This window comes from Rhinolophus sinicus, linkage group LG05 (assembly GCF_036562045.2).
Source record: "Rhinolophus sinicus isolate RSC01 linkage group LG05, ASM3656204v1, whole genome shotgun sequence".
Taxonomy (NCBI): domain Eukaryota; kingdom Metazoa; phylum Chordata; class Mammalia; order Chiroptera; family Rhinolophidae; genus Rhinolophus; species Rhinolophus sinicus.
Window position 1 is genome coordinate 17,644,604 of NC_133755.1, and position 18,667 is coordinate 17,663,270.

The window sequence follows — 18,667 nt, forward strand, 5'->3', positions numbered from 1 at the left end:
TACAGAGTGCTGCTGTCCCTGGGGGAGACCCGAGGGCATATTGCAGTTGGCCAATTTCCCCAGGGCAGTGGGGTCAGGGTGAGTGAGGCCACAGAATGTGATGAACAGCATGGGCTTTGCAGTCAGACCTGATTTCAAATCTGCCTATTCATTAGCTGTGTCACCTTGGGAACATTACTGAATTCAATCTTCCTCAATTTCCTCATCTGTAAAATGGAACTACTTCTGTCTGGTCCTAGAATTATTGTGAGGATAAAATCAGACAATACATGAAATGCCCAGCATGATGCTGATGTGTACGAGGTTCTCAATAAATGGTAGTTATTGTTAATACGATGGGGGGGCAGATACAGAGTGATGGGGAAGGTCTGCCCTGAGCTGCCGGAGGGCACTGGGTGCCTGAACACCAGCTGAGGAGGGAACAGGAGCATTTGGGCCCCAGGGAGAGGCTGAGCTCTCTTCCCCGGGTTGTCTGCAGCTGGTTGTGGCCTAATGCTGTACTCTCCTATGTCTCAGCACCAGCTGGGAACACTGGGAAAGCTGAATCCCTGCTCCTCCAAGAGACCTGTCCAGTCCCCAACCCTCTGTGTCGCTGAGGTCTGGGCAGGCTGGACCAGTAGAGAGGTGGCCCAGGGGGGTGAGTCCATTCGTTCTTTATTAGTTGTCTGAGTCCTCAAGCTGCCCCTCAAGTTAGGGTTTCCCTGAGCTGCACAGAAAGACCTGCCACCTATTGGGGCCAAGAAGGGGACACAGAGGTGGTCCTTATCCCAACATATACATCCCACCCTTTGGGGCTTATGTTCTGGCACTGAGACTTCTCGGGGTAGAAACCTGTATCTTTAAGGTTTATATCTCATCATTCTCCAGTTGAATAGCATGAACCTCAAACTTATTTAGGGTGTTCTTAGACTCCAGTGTTTCCCCTGGAAACTCTTCTGCTTTCTCTCCTGTGTCTCTGGCTTCTGCCTGTCCCCCAGCCTCCGCTCCCAGGCCTGGCGCTTCTCCCCCAGCCTCCCCTCCAGGGCCTGGGGCTTGTCCTCCAGCCTCTGCTTGTCCCCCAGCCTCCTGTACAGGTTCCAAGGACTGTGCTTTGGCCTCCACCTGTCCCCCAGCTTCTTCTCTGGGATCCAGGGCTTCCGCTGCGTCTTGTGTTGCTGGCCTTTTAGCTGAAAGGGGCTGCCTCCCAACATCTTGTGGCTCCTGGGACTCTGTGTGCTGCGGGGTCTCTCCTGGGAAGTTGATGAGCTCAGCAGGGGTCATGAGCCCATCCCCATTCAGGTCCTGAGTCTCCAGCACTTTGTCCACTACCAGGATCACCTGTGCGAGCACACAGTGGCCAGAGGTGTTCCCAGCAGCCCTGACCCTCCCAATGCCACCCCCCTCCGTCCCTGCCATGCGGGCTTTGAGCATTCCTGGGGATTCACTAAAAGAATCATGATGAAAAGGACCAAAGCCCCAAGGAGCTGGGTCCTTCACGACAGAAGTGCCCCCATCCAGCAGGGCTTACTGGGTTGGTGGTGGGAGAGTCAGCAGCTCCAGGGGTCAGAGCTGCTGTCAACATGGACAACAGCTCCAGGCCGTCCAGCTGTCCACTCTGGTCATAGTCATGGAGGGCAAAGAGGTAGAGGAGAACTAAAGAAAAGAAGCTGAATCAGAAGAGGCGTCAGGGACGGGGAGGAGGCAGGAGGCAACAGGACAGCCTGCAGTCAGTCCCAGCGCTGGCTTCCCTGTGCCTCCCACCCACTGGCCCCATCAGCCCAGCCCCTTACCCTGCTCGCGGCTCATGTGCTCTGGCTCTCCTTCCATCTTCTGTAGTCCATTTAGGTAGCTCTGTAGAAGTCTGACAGAAGAGTGGACAATCAACCCACAAGCGGCCAGTCTGCATGCAGCTCCAGGCCTTTCCTCAGGCCCCCAGCCCAGCCTACTCACCGGAGCTGCTCCTGGCCTGGCTGGAAGGGGTTGGGTAGGGGCTGTTGCTGCTCTTCAAGGTCCAGCCTGGAGGAGGGAGGAGAAGACCAGCCTTGCAAAGAGCCTCCCTCAGGGCCCAGCCTACCAGCCATCCACCCCCACAAGCTCCTGGCAGTTCTCCCCAGACCCTAAGGGAATTGCTCCCCCACATTCCCAAAAACCTTATGGGGAGGAGGTCCTTCTGGTCTCCTCAGAAGCAGAGCCTTACTCCCTCAGACTGTTTGCAGATTCCTAACTTAGATGGTAAGCGGAAACCCCCATAAGATATTTGGTTACAAAGAGACCCGATGAGGCCACACCTAGTAGCCACAAGCTGGCAACCACAGGAAACAGGCAGAGGGGGCAGGAAAGCATGGATTGTGGCAATCCTTCCACTTTGATGCTGGGCCAAGGGGCAGGTCTCTGGCTGAGCCCTGTGGCACTGCCCAGTTTTATATAGACCTGATTTACTCGGTGACACAAACGACTCTTCTACCCTCCCCAAGCTGAAGGCATATATGTTGCTTCTGGAGCTTCAATCTGCTCAGCGTCTCTTTGTCAGTCTTTAAAGCTCAAGATTTGCTCCCAGTTCTGGACCAAGTCCAATTCAGTCTAGTTTGTTGACTCTAAAGAGCTGGCAGGAGCTGCTGCAGCAACTTTTGTCCGTGCAGCCAGCCTTTGCTGCTGTTCCTGTATCTGTCCTCCACCCAGCCCAGCCTGCACACTGCATAGGTACAAGAAAGGTATTCCAATAAAATAGAAATGATTTCTTAATGACCTCTATTTCTTTGGAATCCCCACTAGAACATCTTGATAAGGGGACTGCAGCTCCTTCCCTGGCCCATAGCCCCTTCCCTGTGCTTGACATTTCATTGGAACTGAGCTCCTGGCTCCAAATGAGTCCAGCAAACACACTGCATACCCTCTTTTGCAAAGGGCAGAAGGCAGAGGGTGAGGTGGGTGGGGAGGGTTACAGACGTCAGGGAACATACACCCTGGTCTCCTGCCTCCCAGAGGGGTTCCCCACACCCTCAGATCCTCCCAGACCCTCCCTGGCTCCTGGGCCTTGCTTGGCCTTGCCCTCTGAATCTCATCACCTTGTGGTGCCATCCCTGGGAGCAGCCTGACTCAGGGGCAGCAGCAGCAGCACTAACATTCTCATCATCATCGGTAACATCCTTCCTGGAATTGGAACAGGTAACATCTTTCCTGGGAACAGAGTTAGGGAGTGGGGGGAGGGGGATCGGTGGGTGAGACAGGAGTGCCTTCTCTTCCGGGGATAGGACTCCTGCTTGGGCTGGAGTCACACACAGACATCAAGGATCCCCTGAGGAACTTTCCAGATCCCATGTGTAAGGTGCACAAAGCTGCCCTGCTCTGGTGGAAGCAGCACACAGACAGGAGCCCCTCACCACACCCCACTTCCCTGGCCCTGCCAGCCCCCTGAGGTACTGGGAGGAGCGCAGTTTAAATTAAGTAAGTCTGATCCAGTTCAGTCCACTCATTTTACAGATGGAAATTAGCTCAGAGAGGTTAAGAAAAAGGCCAAATCAGAAATGCAGAGACTCACAAAAAAACCAAGACTTATAAACAGAAAGGCAAATTGTTAGTTTGTATTCATTAAAACCTCACCAAAGAGGGGCAGCTGGACGGCTCAGTTGGTTATAGCGCCAGCTCTGAACAACAGGGTTGCCGGTTTGATTCCCACATGGGCCAGTGAGCTGCGCCCTCCACAGCTGTGCCCTCCACAACTAGATTGGAGATGAGATGCAGCTGAGCTTCCGGAAGGGCGGCCGGATGGCTCAGTTGATTGGAGCGCAAGCTCTCAACAACAAGGTTGACGGTTCAATTCCCCCATGGGATGATGGGCTGTGCCCCTGCAACTAAAAATTGAAAACGGCAACTGGACTTGGAGCAGGGCTGCATCCTCCACAACTAGATGGAAGGACAACGACTTGGAGATGATGGGCCCTGGAGAAACACACTGTTCCCCAATAAATCTTTTTTTAAAAAAGTAAACTAACTTAAAATAAATAAACCAAAAAAAACAAAGGGAAAAAAAAAAAAAACCTCACCAAAGAACAAATCAGACTCATTGAAATAGGTCTAATCTCAGGTAGGGATTGAAAGAAAAACAGGGTCAAACCAACAGCGGCCCCAGGAACTGCTGTTTACTGCAGTTAGGAAATCAGGTCCTGATATGAAGGAAATAACAAAAACTTCCCCTGAGGCCTACAGTGTGTAGGCCCACTGGCAATGCAATCATTTGATTATATGGAAACAGTCAAAAAGACAGGATCGAACAAAAGCACAGAACATGAAGTGTGAGTCGTCCCAAGTGTGTGCGCGTATCATGTGCGCTCCTGAAGCAGGCGCCCACCACAGCTGAGGCCTGACCCCACGCCCATCTCCAGGAAGACAAATCAGCAGACGTTTGGTCTAGGCAGAGGGTGAGGAGCCCTCTGAGACAGTGCGCTACACTCTGGCTGGCACTCAATTTTCTTGGAGAAAGGTTCATAACTTTTAGCAGATTCTCAAAGAGTTCCATGACCCTGACAAGGTTCAGAACCACTGCAAGGGTGGACATCAGCTTCCTAAAAGATGCAGGGAAGAGTAGGCCAGCATCTGGTTAACAGGAAGATACGGGTGGGAACCTGCCTGTAGCGGTGCCAGCAGAGCTGCCCTAAGGAAGCAGCAGCAAAACATGAAGGTGCACGTGAAGGTGAAGCTACTGAGAGTCCTAGAAACTGTATTCAATTTTCTATGCATACGTTGACTCCAAAAGAGATAATCTACATAGTTTGTCCATAATCCCCGGTGGTTAAATGGGTGTTGAAGCCCAGCTGCCCTAAAGGTGTTCACGAACATCGGCTGGCAACATAGGTCCTTGGACTTTAGTTGCTGCACCCAGGAAAGAAGATAAGGTCTTGGGCCCATGCAGGAGAGGCAGCTGGAACAGATCTCCATAGTAACTGGGGACCTCAGAGATCCCACCACAGTAGACACCCCTCAGTGAAAGGATGGACTACAAAAACATCCAGACTTTCATGTCTGGTAGTATAGTAGTAAATATCCCAGTGAAAGTAAGTCCAAAGCTGGATAAAAATAGAAAGTATCTTTTCAAATGCAGTAAGTTGGCAAGAAAGTTAAGAAATTCCCTGAGTATAAAAGCGCAGTGAAACCTGTAATCCTGGGGGAAAAGTCAGTTTGAAGTCAGCCTTTGCCTTAAGAGTATGTGCTAAACCAAACCCCGGGTGAACTTGAGTTATCAGTTTGAGTGCTTTGTGCAATAGAAGAGACCACAGATAAAGCCTGGACCCACCGAATGTGAGGAGATGAATTGGAGACTGTATACATAAAGGTGGGATTCAAACAGCTCAACTCTCAATCTAAGAAGTAAATTCACCATGTAGAAGGACAGCATAGACTCTTGCTTACCTTGGCCTAGGTGCTGGATAGAAGGGAGAAAAATATCTTCCCGGAGAATTTGTAATAAGCCTGCTCTAATGTGGATTCGAGGCCTGAATTAATGCTACCGCTGTGGTTCAGAAACCTAAAGCAGATCATTTATTTTGAAGTGGTACCTGGTTGATAATTCTCCCAGTTCTGACAGAGGAAAATAAACATCTGGTCTGGAAGAACACACCTCCAATCCAGGGCTCAAAGAAGTCCCATAGGTCAAGTTTCAAGGAACATATACTCGCCAAAAAGTCATAAACATACATGGAAAATAAGACACTGAATAAGAGCCAGCTAAACAACTGCAGGCAAAACCGGACTTGCAAAAACTAAAGATACTGTGTTTCCTTGAAAATAAGGCCCAGCTGGACTATCAGCTCTAATGTGTCTTTTGGAACAAAAGTTAATATAAGACCCAGTCTTATTTTACTACAATATAAGACCTGGTCTTATATAATATAATAAAATATAATATAATGTAATATAATATAATATATACTATAATACCGGGTCTATAATATAATATAATATAATATAATATAATATAATATAATATAATATAATACTGGGTCTTATATTAATTTTTGTTCCAAAAGACGCATTAGAGCTGATTGTCCAGCTAGGTCTTATTTTCGGGAAACACAGTAGTAGAATCAGCACACACAGAATATAAAGCATATTTAATATGTTTTAACTAAAGAGAAGCTTGAAACTATGAGAAAGGAATAAGAGCATAAAAATGACCAACTAGATTTGAAAACCAAGTATAACACAAATATAAAGAAAAGATTGATTTAAAAAATACAGTGAGTGAAACAGACTACACACAGATGTGAGAATTAACGGACTGGAAAATAGATCTGAATAAATTAACTAGAATACAGTTTGTGGGGCAGAAACAAACTATCCTCTACCCTCAAGGTTCTTTCAACTGGTCTACTAATCAAATAGACATCAGACAGATTAGCAAGAGAAAATAACCAAATTTAATACATATGTATGGAAACCCCACATACATGAAAGAGTCAGAGACTCCATATGCACAACAGGTTCAGAGGTAGAAAGGGGGATTGAGGAATATAAAACATTCTGAGCGAAGGGATGAGGTAAAGTACCTTGAGGGCTTCAACAGGTCCTTGCAGGATGATAAGAAGAATAGACATTTAATAAATAGAAGTTTGCCCTGCCCTATAGATGAATCAAAAGAGGTTATCTCTGACAATCTCCCATTACGGAAAAGGCCCCTAATTCAAATTCTTCCCAATAGTCAAGGGAGGGACAGAAGTTTCTCCTGAGCCCACAGCTAAAGTGGCCTTTAGCTCAAAACAATCTACACACCACAGAAGCACATCTTGGGGTGAGTAGCTCTGAGCCCCTAAAAGTTAATTGAGTCAAAGAAATAGAAAATATAAAAGAAAAGGTTAAGCGGCATGGAGGATGGAGGAAATAACAGAGAAAATTGGATAGAAGCAGTATTTGAAGAAATAACAGTTGAGATTTTTCCATGTTGCAAATCACTAATATTCCAATCCATGAAGCACAACAATCCCAGGTGAATTAAATAAACAGAAATCCACACCTATAGCTTTTGTGAAACTAGAGAACACCAGGAAAATGAGACGATCTTAAAAGTAGTCAGAAAGAGGGCCGGCCCGGTGGCTCAAGCGGTTAGAGCTCCGTGCTCCTAACTCCGAAGGCTACCGGTTCAATTCCCACATGGGCCAGTGGGCTCTCAACCACAAGGTTGCCAGTTCAATTCCTCGAGTCCCGCAAGGGATGGTGGGCTCTGCCCCCTGCAACTAAGATTGAACACGGCACCTTGAGCTGAGCTGCCTCCCGGATGGCTCAGTTGTTGGTTGGAGCACGGGCTCTCAACCTGCCAGTTCAATTCTTCGACTCCCGCAAGGGATGGTGGGCAGCGCCCCCTGCAACTAAAATTGAACACGGCACCTTGAGCTGAGCTGCCTCTGAGCTCCCGGATGGCTCAGTTGGTTGGAGCGTGTCCTCTCAACCACAAGGTTGCCGGTTCGACTCCCGCAAGGGATGGTGGGCTGTGCCCCCTGCAACTAGCAACAGCAACTGGACCTGGAGCTGAGCTGCGCCCTCCACAACTAAGACTGAAAGAACAACAACTTGAAGCTGAACAGAACCCTCCACAACTAAGATTGAAAGGACAACAATTTGACCATTGTTCCCCAATAAAGTCCTGTTCCCCTTCCCCAATAAAATCTTTAAAAAAAAAAAAAAAAAAGTAGTCAGAAAGAAAAGACAAATCACCTAAAAGGAAGAGTAATTAGACTGACAGCTGATTTTTCAACAGCAACAGTGATGCCAGAATACGGTAGTATAGTCTTTTAATATGTTGAAAAAGGAGGGAAATTACCATTCTAGAATTCTATTTTCAGCAAAATTATCTTTCAAGAATGAGGTGAAACAAAAACAACTTTAGATAAACAACAAATTGGATAATTTACCACCAACTCCTTCATTAAAGGAAATTCTAAGGGATCTAGTTGAGGGAAAAGAAAAGTGATCCAAGGCTTTGAAATGCAAGGAAAAGTGGTGAGAGAGAAAAAAAATCAGAAAGCATGTGGGAAAATATAAATGTAGACTATTAAACTATGATAATTATGTTACTATATGGGACAAAAGAAGTGGAATGAACTACATCAGACAGCAAGATACAAGGTGAGGATGGTTGTTTGAGAAGAGAACAGACATACTATACTGATCAACTAAGTTAAATATGCATATAAAAATTTTAAGGATAACCACTTAAAAAAAAAAGAAATAGAATATATATATGACCTCAAGCCAGCACAGAATAAAATGAATGGAATTTTTTTAAAAAATCAAAGGAAGGCAGGAAAAGAGAAAAAAAAAAACCCTAAGAAAATAAAATTAAAAAGACAAATAGAAAGCACAAAATATGATGGTAAAAATAGATTCAAGTATATCAGTAATCATAATAAATATAAATTGTATAAACTCATCAGTTAGGAAATAGAGATTATCAAAATGTGTATAAAACAAAATTCAGTTATATGCGATTTTCTAAAGATTAACCTAAAAAATAAAGACTGAAAGGTTGAAAGCAAAAGGATGGAAGAAGGATATATAAAACAATACTAGACAAAAGAAAGCTGATATAGCTTTAATGATGTGAGACTACATTTTAAGGTGAAAAGCATTATTAAAGACAGAAGAGTGTCATCACAAAATTCACAAAAAAAATTGAATCAGTGAGTATTAACTTACATTGTTTGAGGAACTATAAACCTGAACTGTTTCTAGAGAGCTCTCTGCAAATGTGTATTAATTGCTGTGAAACTCTAATCCAACAATATTATCCTGGGAATTTCATAAGGAAAAACACAATTGGAAAGGAAGTTATAAAGATATTTATAGCTGTGCTATTAACGTTAGTCAAAGAAATGTAAACAACTTTAATGTCTAACATTTAGGCAAGGGCTCAGCAAATCATATTATATGACAGAGCCACTAAACATGATAAATATTTCAAACTTATGTTTTACTGGAAAAAATGGACAGATTTGAGTATATCAAAAGTTTATACTTCTGAATCATGAGAGACACCATCAATCAAGTTCAAGGAGTGATAGAAGGCTGGAGGGAATGCAACTAGTGTACAAGGCTACCTGGGCTCTCAGTGGGGTGGAGCTCACCACCACCTGGCCCTCACCTGGGGGTTGAAGACAGAAATCTCCATTATAACCCACGGAGACTGAGTGGAAATCCAAGAACTGCAGAGATATGTGCCTAATCTGGGAGGATTAGTGAGAAGGCCCTTCCCACAGGGTGCCTGAGTGGTCAGGAAGCCGTGGCTGAAGGAGAGTCTAGGTGAATGGGCAACAGGGCCACTTCACCCAGTTCTTTTTATCCAGAGTGCTGTGGTTTGAGGTGGGGGTGGGGTGGGGGCAGTGGGACGGCTGAGGGTTCCAGGCTCTAAGGTGGAAGGATGGGCATATAATGGCTGAGAGGGCCGGCTGGCCAGAAGAGGTCAGAAAGAAAGCTACAAGGTATGGACCCTGGGACTCAGTGCCTCTGATACCATGAGAAGCACCTTTGGTGACAAAGGCCAGGCAGGCAAGCATCCAAAGGGAAGGCAAGTATAAACATAAGTTTGTAGAATAAAGATAAATGGTATTCATTTCTTTCATATTTATTGAGCACCTACTGTAGATGAGGCACTATCTTATAAGATAATAATATAAAACAGAATTACTTATTCTTTTTCTTTCTTAAGGTTTGCAAATATGTTAAGTAGGAAAAGTTACAAATCATTAAAACAATGATTAATAGGACAGAGAAACACAGAATTGCTAAGGAATAGGTAGGACGGCCCAAAGTTAAAGGATTTGGGGCCTAACCGCAGGCTGCCTAAGTTCAAATCCAGGCTCTGCAACAACTCACTAGCTGTGTGACTTCTGTGTTTCAGGTTCTCCGTCTGTACCCTCTCATGGGGTGTGGTCAGGGTTAACGAGACAAGAAGTGTAACACACAATGTCTGGTCATACAGTAAAGACTTTTTCCTTCAGAAGTTTTCCTGGATTGCTCGGCAGTGACTTCATACATATCCACCATCCTGGTCTCCCCACCTGGGTACCCTCAAATTGCTTTCTCCTCCCCATCTGTTTACTGCCAGGACCTAGGGGAACAGGAGGCACTGGAGTAATTTAAATCCCTCAGAGCTGTCAAAATCTATTATCCAGGCTTAATATATCATGCATTAGCAATTGCCTTTTAAACGAGGATAAAGAAGAACATCTCTAGTAGTAGCAAGCAGTTTAGGCCTAAAGGGGATGCACCTGGCAGATCTCACTAATCTATTCACTCATGAGGCCGACTGTGCTGGTTTGAAAAAAAAGGTCTACAAATTTCTTTTGACATTTCTCCCCACAAAAGCTGGAGTCTATTTTGCCTTTCCTTGTATATGAGCTGGACTTAGCAACTCACTTCTAACAAATAGCTGAAATGACACTGCATGACTTCCAAGTCTGGGTCACAAAAAGCCACATAGCTTATGCCTGGTTCTGGTTCTCTCTCCCTCTCTTAACATGCCGATATGCACCTGGCTTCCCTGAAGCCGCCATGCTGAAAAGACCATGTGGAGAAACTATATAGAGACAGAGATGCCTGAGGAGCCCCAGACATTCTGGCCTCTAGCTGCACACATCTTCCCAGTCCAGGGACCACACAAGTGAGAGCAAACTTTCAGGTGATTCCAACCCCCAGCCAGGTTACACAGCACGGAGCAGAAATGTGCTTGTTTCCACAGCCCTGCTCAGACTGCACATTCATGAGCAAAGTCAGTGCCACTGTGTTCAGCCACTAAGTTTTTTTTAAAGATTTTATTGGGGCAGGGGAAAGGACTTTATTGGGGAACAGTGTGTACATCCGGGACTTTTCCAAGTCAATTGTCGTCCTTTCAATCTTAGTTGTGGAGGGCGCAGCTCAGCTCTAGGTCCAGTTGCTGTTGTTAGTTGCAGGGGGCACAGCCCATCATCCCTTGTGGGAGTAAAGGATTTGAACCAGCAACCTTGTGGTTGAGAGCCCGCGCACCAACCAACTGAGCCATCTGGCCCGGGACCCGGGAGCTGAGCGGCAGCTCATTGACTTCATTCTAGTTGCAGAGGACGCAGCTCGCTGGCCCATGTGGGAATCGAACCAACAGTCCCGTTGCCCAGAGCTTGCGCTCTAACCAACTGAGCCACCCGTCCGCCCTGGCCACTAAGTTTTGAGATGGTTTGTTAAGTTGTCGAAGTAATTAAAACTGGTTTCATGGGTGTGTGACCTTTGCAGCCACTGGGGCCCTGCTCTAGGAAAGGTCCTGTGCTTACTCTTAATGTTCAGCTGTCACTGTCTCAAAATTCTTAATCTTATTTTTGCACCGGGACCTAAAAAGGATGTACCTGGTCCTGAGTGCTGCCCACATGAATTACTATCACCCTCCTCCTCTTAGTTTTGTATCTGTCCATGTATCTGTCACACTTATGCAACTAGTCAGCATGTGCAATGCACAGAGAACAGAGCTTTGGAAGCAGCCAGACCTAGGTTCAAATCTCAGCTCCACCATCACACCATCGCTGTGACCTTAGGTAAGTTAATTATCCTCACTAAACTTCAGTTACTATATCTGCGTAATGGAAAGAGTACTTACCTCACAGGGTTACAGCGACTATTAAGTGGGTAATGAATTAATTACTTCTTGCACAAACTAATGTAGTAGCCTCTCATTCTTATTCCTGCCTCTTCTCCACTTAAAGAAGCCCCCATACCCACATCAGCTTAATCTTCCTTTGCTAGAACTTCCAAAATCTTCAATGGCTCCTATCGAGTATAGTCCAGAATCCCCACCTGAGCATTTAAAGCCTTCTACACTCAGATATCAAATTATCATCTTAGACTCATCTTCCAGTGCTCCATCACACTAACAGAGGGGTGAGTGGAGTCTCCTGACATACTTTTCACTTTCTTTTCAGTGCTTTTGCCTGAGCTGTTCCACCCTCTCCCTGGAATATCCGGTCCCTCGTGACAATCCTAGCACTCTGGTTGTAGTCCACTTCACAAACTCAAATAAGTGCACGTGGACTTGTGCATGTGTCATCTAAGTAACGTTCTCTTAAGTCATCCTTCCAACTGTGACATTTTTAGTACAGGTAACTCACCTCCCTCTATTATTTAAAGGAAGTCAGGCTCAGGCACCTCCAGGAATGAGTAATGAGGTTGGTGTAATGTGATTTGTTCACACAAATTTCTAAGTATTTACAAAGCATTTGTAAGCAACAGAAATAAAGCAGTTACAAACCACTGCCTGTCAAATAAAATGTTCCTAATCATTTCCTGTAACTTTAATGTGCGTAAACATAATTTACCCTAATGACCACATGAAAGCCACCACAACTGTCAGTTAACAGTTGTGATATAACTCAGTAAAGTTATTCACATCACACACACACACACACACTCACATTCACAATGACCCTCCGGCCTCTGATTTCTTCAAACCTTTGCACCAGCACAAGAGACGAGAGCCAGCTCTGGGGTTAGACCTCTGATCAAACCCTGCCTCTCACAGTGGTAGCAGTGTGGTCTAGGCAGGTGTCTTAACATCTCTGGGGCCCTGGGATCTTCATTTTTAAAAATGAGGATAGCACTATCTGGAAGGGGTTTGGGGAGGATGCAATGGAATAATGTAGGTTAAATGGCTGAAAGTGAGCAGATGCTCCCTGAGTATTTCAGAGACTCTGCGATGTGGCAGGGGCCTTTTATCTTGCATAACTTCCCATCCAGTGCAAACATTGCTTCCACAGTGTCCCTGCCAATGGCCATTCAGCCTCTGCCTGACTTTCCAGAATGGGAGCCTAGCACCTCACAGGGCATCCACTCCACTTCTGGCTAATTCTGTCAGGAAGTTATTTGGAACCAAATCCTCTCCCTTAGCTTATCCCTCTGGTGCTTCCCAGCACACCCCTCCCAAGAGAAGAGGCAGGGGCTATACCACCAAATGGTCCCACACTGAGCACTGGGCTCCATCCTGCCGCTTCCAGCTGGGTGACAACCTTGGCCCCCAGCCAGTCCTAATCTTCATCTGTCAAATGAGAAGGAAACTCCTGCCGGCCCCCTCTCCCCAGGGCAGTCAGAGTGACAAATGAGACACTTGGATAATTGTGAAGCCTCATCATCACACAGAGGGAGCTCAGGATTCGCCTTCCACCCCTTCCTTTACCTGCTCTCAGGGGTGACCTCCTCCTGAGAGGTGCCTGGAGGCGAGGTCCACCGCTGCGGACGCGTCACAGCTGCAGCTGCAGGGGATGCAGAGGGACTGCGCCTTCAGCATCCAGACCCAGAGGCCAGGAGGCCGCCTCCGCCCCGCGATCCCGCTCCACCGCGCGGTTCGTTCCCAGCTGGCCTGGTGGGGGTCCCCCGCCTCTCCCAGCCCGCCCGCCCCGGGCGGGTCTCGGACCCACCTGCGGCGGCGCAACCAGTCTCAGCTGAGGGCCGGCTTCGGCGTCGCTCAAGGCCGTGCACCGCCGGCGCCTCGCTCCCCGCCGCCGGGCCCTCCCCCAGGCAGCTCCACGTGGCCGCTCCACGTCGCCCTCCTGGCTGCAGCCACCGCCCTGGCACGGGCAGAGTCCGGAGCGCCAGCGAGAGGACAGGGTTGCCGCCCCGCCCTGACCGCCAGACCCGGCTCTCTGCAACCTCTACCCGGCTTCTCCCCGCGGTCTCTGCGTGTGTGTGTGTGTGTGTGTGTGTGTGTGTGTGTGTGTGTGTGTGTGATGCTGTGGGTGCCACTGCCCGCAAGCACCCAGATGTATGTTACAAGATGGAATGTAACTTACTGTTAGCGCGTGTGATTGTGATTGGTGTACGTGGCTGTGTGTTTGGGGAACTTGTGACACAGTAAGGGGTGTTTTGTGTGACAGTATGGGCTTGAGAAAGTATGGCCAATGTGTGACTGATTGTCTGGTATGTGATGGTAGCGGTATGTGTGTTAGGGATCTAGGTGCACTCTTCCTGAGTTGTTTGTGATGCTCAAGTGGCAGCTGTGACTGCTGGTTCCCAATGACACTGTCATTGTGTGGCTGTGCCTGTGCATCCCTGAGAAGTGGCTCCGTAGGAGACCTGGCAGCAGCGGTGGTGGGAAGGGGTTGTCTGGGAAAAGCATCTCAAGGGTGATGGTGGCAGTTATTTGCCAGCACCAAGTGTTGCAGTGTGTGGCTATAGCTTTGTGGGCGAAATAGAGTGTCACCTAATTTTGTTAGTGGCCAGTTCCTCCACGGAGGCTCTGGACTACATCCTCACCCACTGGCCCAAAGACTTAGTTCTTTGAATAAACGATTTCTTATCTCCCTGGAATCTTCATCTTCTCCCTCTCCATCAGCTCCTTTCCATCACAACAAACCCACTCTCATCAAGGTCATCCTGTCCTCCTCGTGGGGAACACTGATGGACACGATCTCCTTGGATCACGGTACCCACTGGTCTCAGCAACACCGTTTTCTCTACAGAGTCATTTCTTCTTAGTTTTCTTCATGTACCAGAGTTCCTCTGGGCTCTCTTCTCACTCCCCATCTGCTCATGTGTTCATCTATTTATGTAGCTTCCATCACTTTGTTATGGGTTAAACTGCCTCCCTCAAAATTTCATATACTGAGGTCCTAAGCCCTAATATCTCAGAATGTGACCTTATTTGGAAATAGGGTTGTTGCAGACATGATTAGTGAAGAGGTCATACTGAAGTATGGTGGGTCCCTAATCTAATATGACTGGTACCCATATAAAAACGTGGACACACACACACACACACACACACACACAGTAGCATGTGAAGATGCAGGCAGAGATTGGGGTGAAGCTTCTATTCTACATGCCAAGGAATACCAAATATTGCCAACAAAACACGAGAAACTAGAGGAGAGGCGTGGAATGGATTCTTCCTCCTAGTTCTCAGAAGGAACCAACCGTGCTGATACCTTGAACTTAGACTTTTAGTCTCCAGAATTGTGAGACAATAAAGTTCTATTGGTTAAGATACAATGTGTAGTACTTTGTTATGGCAATCCTGCAAACTAATACATCGTCTAAATGCTGATGACTGCCAAATCTCAAATTCCAATCTTTAAGTCCCAGACCACTTCAGAAATTGAACAGCCTACTGATTTGTGTCCAGATCTTAATTTCTAAAGGTGACTGAGTGACAACATGGAGAGGTCAACGCCACTGAAGAAAAGTTTAATGTTACAGTTCCCCTAGAAACGAGAGGCACAGCTCACCCCACAGAACCACAGTGGGAAGTGCCAGTGTAAGTCAGAAGCCAGAAAGAAGCAAGGGGAAGGCTTAAGCCACAGCCTTTATTAAGGTAAGGTAAGGAAAAGGTAAGGCAGGGTAGGGTAAACAGCTTTGGATTGGCTAGTTTGAATATTTCTGGCAGACTCTGGGGGACAGGGGTATCCCTAGTTGTCTGATACCTGGCCCTATGTTGATTTATGACAGAGGAAATATTGACTTGGTGTGTGAGAGTTAGATAAAGGAGGTGGCTCAGAGTATGGGCTCTGGTAGCAAGGGAGATATAAACAACTTTGGCCATTAGTTTGGCTTTATAGTAATGGATGCCAAAATTCAGCGTCTAAGAAAACACAATTAGAACATCTACTAGCACCCCAACCTCTACATGTCTGAGTCAGAATGCATCATCTTCCTCCTCAAACCTTCCCCTCCCCCAGTTTTCCTATCCCAGGGACAGGCACCACCATGCATCTCTGAATCAAAGCAGTCAGGGGCCAGCCCAGTGGCTCAACCAGTTGGAGCTCCGTGCTCCTAACAAGGAAGGCTGCCAGTTCAACCGATTCCCACATGGGCCAGTGGGCTCTCAACCACAAGGTTGCCGGTTCAGTTCAATTCCTCGACTCCCGCAAGGGATGGTGGGCTGTGTCCCTGCAACTAACAACGGCAACTGGACCTAGAGCTGAGCTGCGCCCTCCACAACTACAATTGAAAGGCCAACTTGACTTGGAAAAAATCCTGAAAGTACATACAGTTCCCCAATAAAGTCCTATCCCCTTCCCCAATAAATCTTTTTTTTTTTTTTTTTTTTAAAAAGCAGTCAGAAACCTGGGGGTCATCCATGATTCCTCCTTCTCCTCCCATCTCCAACCTACCACCAAGTCCTATCAATTCAGCCTCGAAGAAGATCTTCACTCCTCCCCCAGTCCAGGCAGCCATCATCCTTGCCCAAGTTCTGTGGACAGCCTCCTACTTGGTCTCTCTGCTTTCATTCTCATCCTCCTCCAATCCATTCTCCAAGGAGCCTGAATAATTCTTCCAAAACAACTCTGATCCTGTAGCCCACCACTTCATAAAACTCTCTGATGGCTTTCCTCCACCCTTAGGATAAACTCTACCATCTTTTATGTTGCTGCTCAAAACCTCGTTCTTGACCATCTCATATGCTCCAGCCACACCAAATTTCTTTTTGTTCCTTTAAGAAGTCGCTTACATGCTTTTCCTTAGACTGTTCCCTGTCCTGGAACTACTCTTTGCCTGCTTCCCTCTTGCCTGGGAAGCTCCTACACATTTTTTTGGTTTGTTTGTTTCATCTTAAATGTACTGTTATTGTAATGACCAGTGGGGAAAAGAAAGAGGAGCACACACTAGAATGGGGTTAATTAATTACTTAGCAAGAGCTAATCAATTTATTTAGCAATATGTAATAGAAAAAAGACAAAGGCGTTTAAAAGAATGTTCTGATGACAGGAAGTAAAGGTGGTTAAGACTAAACTATATACATTGATAACAATGTCATGTCAAAGGAGTACACATACATATAAGTTTAAGAGATCTCAACATATGGTTACTATTGATCAAAAATCATTTGACTAAATACACAAATAACATCAATAAGGAGTACCCAAAAGCAGTAATAAACTCTACAGGATAGCAACTATTACAGTAGATGCCAAAAGCGCACCAAACCGTAGGAAAAACAACAGTGGAAAGGTCAGGAATCAATACCTTGCCAGGTCTGCAGCTGGGAAAGCTGAGGCGTCTCCCGCTGCTGCTTACTAGTTCCCAAGAATGTCGCTGCTATTTTTTCTGTTGTTGTTGTGGTTGCTGGACGTTTGGGCGTCTCCTGATGTTGGTAAGCTGCAAGCTGCATACAAGTTTTCAAACTGCTAAACAGTTCTCAAGAAGGCTAACTGTGGGGAACAACACTGGAGAGGTCGGGAACCAGCCAGACCTCACCAGGCCTGCGGCAGGAAGTCGGGGTGTCTCCTGGTGTTGTAAGCTGCATATTGTATATGAGTTTCCAAAATGTTAGAATGATGAAGAATCATCGATGACAAATGACAAAATAACAAAATTACACTGCCAACTGAGGTCTGTTTCATATATATATATATATATATATATATATATATATTTTTTTAGATGTACCTTAGAGCCAAGCTCCTTGTTTCTGCCTTCCCCTCATGGAATGGCCAATTCCGGGAGGTTTGGGCACTTACTGTGATAAACACATTACTTATCCTGCTGAAGGGCCAGTTCATTCAGACAAACAATACTTACTGTTTTCGCCTGGGACCATCAGCCCACGGCCTTCCAAAGCCTGGCAACGTGCCTGTCACATCATTCTGATATAACTTACTTTTTCTACCTCATCTGCTGATGCGGGCAAAACAGACAGAAAGCAACATCATTCCACATCTCTCCTGCCGGGAAAGAGACAAGGGAGCCATTTTCTTAACCCTAAGCTAGCCAATACCTCACATGCAGTCTCTCATGTTGGGGGAACAAAGGAACAAAAAGCTAACAGACAAAAGCTCACATCAGTCAATGAAGGCAAACTTTCCTAACATCTTCCCTACAGTTATTTAACATCTGGGTGTACTTTCGCTGATCCCATGGAGTGTGGGGACCCTCCTCAATGCTCCCACTGCAGCCAGACCTTCCTTTATCTAACACCATGCTCTACTGCAGAGGTTCAACCCTGACTACACATTTGAATCTTCCAGAGAGCTTTCAAGTTATATTGACACGTAAGCTCTTCTCCAGACCAACTGTATCAGGCGTGGGGCTTGCACGCTGGTAGTTTTGACACTTCCCAGATGATTCCAATCTAGTCAAGATGGAGAGCCACTGCTCTAGTAGATGAGTTGTTTCTACATCTCCCTGGAAGACAGGACAGCATCCTGGAGCATCTCAGGTGCTTAGTACAGAATGGGTGAGGAGCAAGTATCTGTTGTACCTACTTGACAGGGATTACGTAATACAGAGTAACACCGTATGAGTGAATTTAACCTATGTGTGTGTGACTCTGTGTTGTAATGCCACCCACTCCGTAGCTGATACCTGACTATGTGACACTGAGGGGTGTTACAGTGTGAACGGTTGTGTCCAGTGTGTGAGGACCACTATGAATGGCTGAACACTGGAACTTCGGGGTGTCAGTCACCACGTGAATGGGCCATGTCCCGAGTGTGAAGGTTACAGTGAATGGCTGTACTCTGTGTGACAGGGCAGAACGTCGCCACCGGTGTGGCTGTGTCCTGTGTGTGACGGCCTGAGTGGCTGGGGTCCTCCAACCCGACTGCCTCACTCGCCGAAGCCGCAGGAGGCGCCCCTCACCAAGATGGCGGCTATGGGGGAGGCCGTTAGTCCTTGCAAAGGGCTGCCCGGCTCGTGATTGCGAAGCGGAAGCAGGAGGCGCGAGATCCGGGCCGCGGGCTGGGAAGCCATT

At 46.7% G+C, this 18,667-nt stretch overlaps 1 protein-coding gene across 6 annotated transcripts; it reads right to left on the reverse strand.

Moving 5' to 3' along the window:
- Positions 1-637: 637 nt before the first annotated feature.
- Positions 638-18,544, reverse strand: CGREF1 (cell growth regulator with EF-hand domain 1). 6 transcript variants are annotated; one of them, XM_074331815.1, is made up of 8 exons: positions 13,398-13,660; positions 13,157-13,232; positions 3,580-3,830; positions 3,045-3,156; positions 1,930-1,995; positions 1,770-1,840; positions 1,508-1,632; positions 638-1,317 (listed from the first exon to the last, which is right to left on the reverse strand). In XM_074331815.1, the coding sequence occupies exons 4-8, from the start codon at positions 3,149-3,151 to the stop codon at positions 847-849; spliced, it is 840 nt and encodes a 279-aa protein (XP_074187916.1). In that variant the 5' UTR covers positions 3,152-3,156; positions 3,580-3,830; positions 13,157-13,232; positions 13,398-13,660; the 3' UTR covers positions 638-846. The 6 variants fall into 6 exon arrangements, with proteins under 6 accessions (XP_074187916.1, XP_074187914.1, XP_074187915.1 ...); XM_074331813.1 differs by having other exon boundaries at positions 3,580-3,698; positions 13,398-13,659; XM_074331814.1 differs by lacking the exons at positions 13,157-13,232; positions 13,398-13,660 and adding an exon at positions 16,942-16,956 and having other exon boundaries at positions 3,580-3,698.
- Between the last annotated feature and the right edge of the window lie 123 nt (positions 18,545-18,667).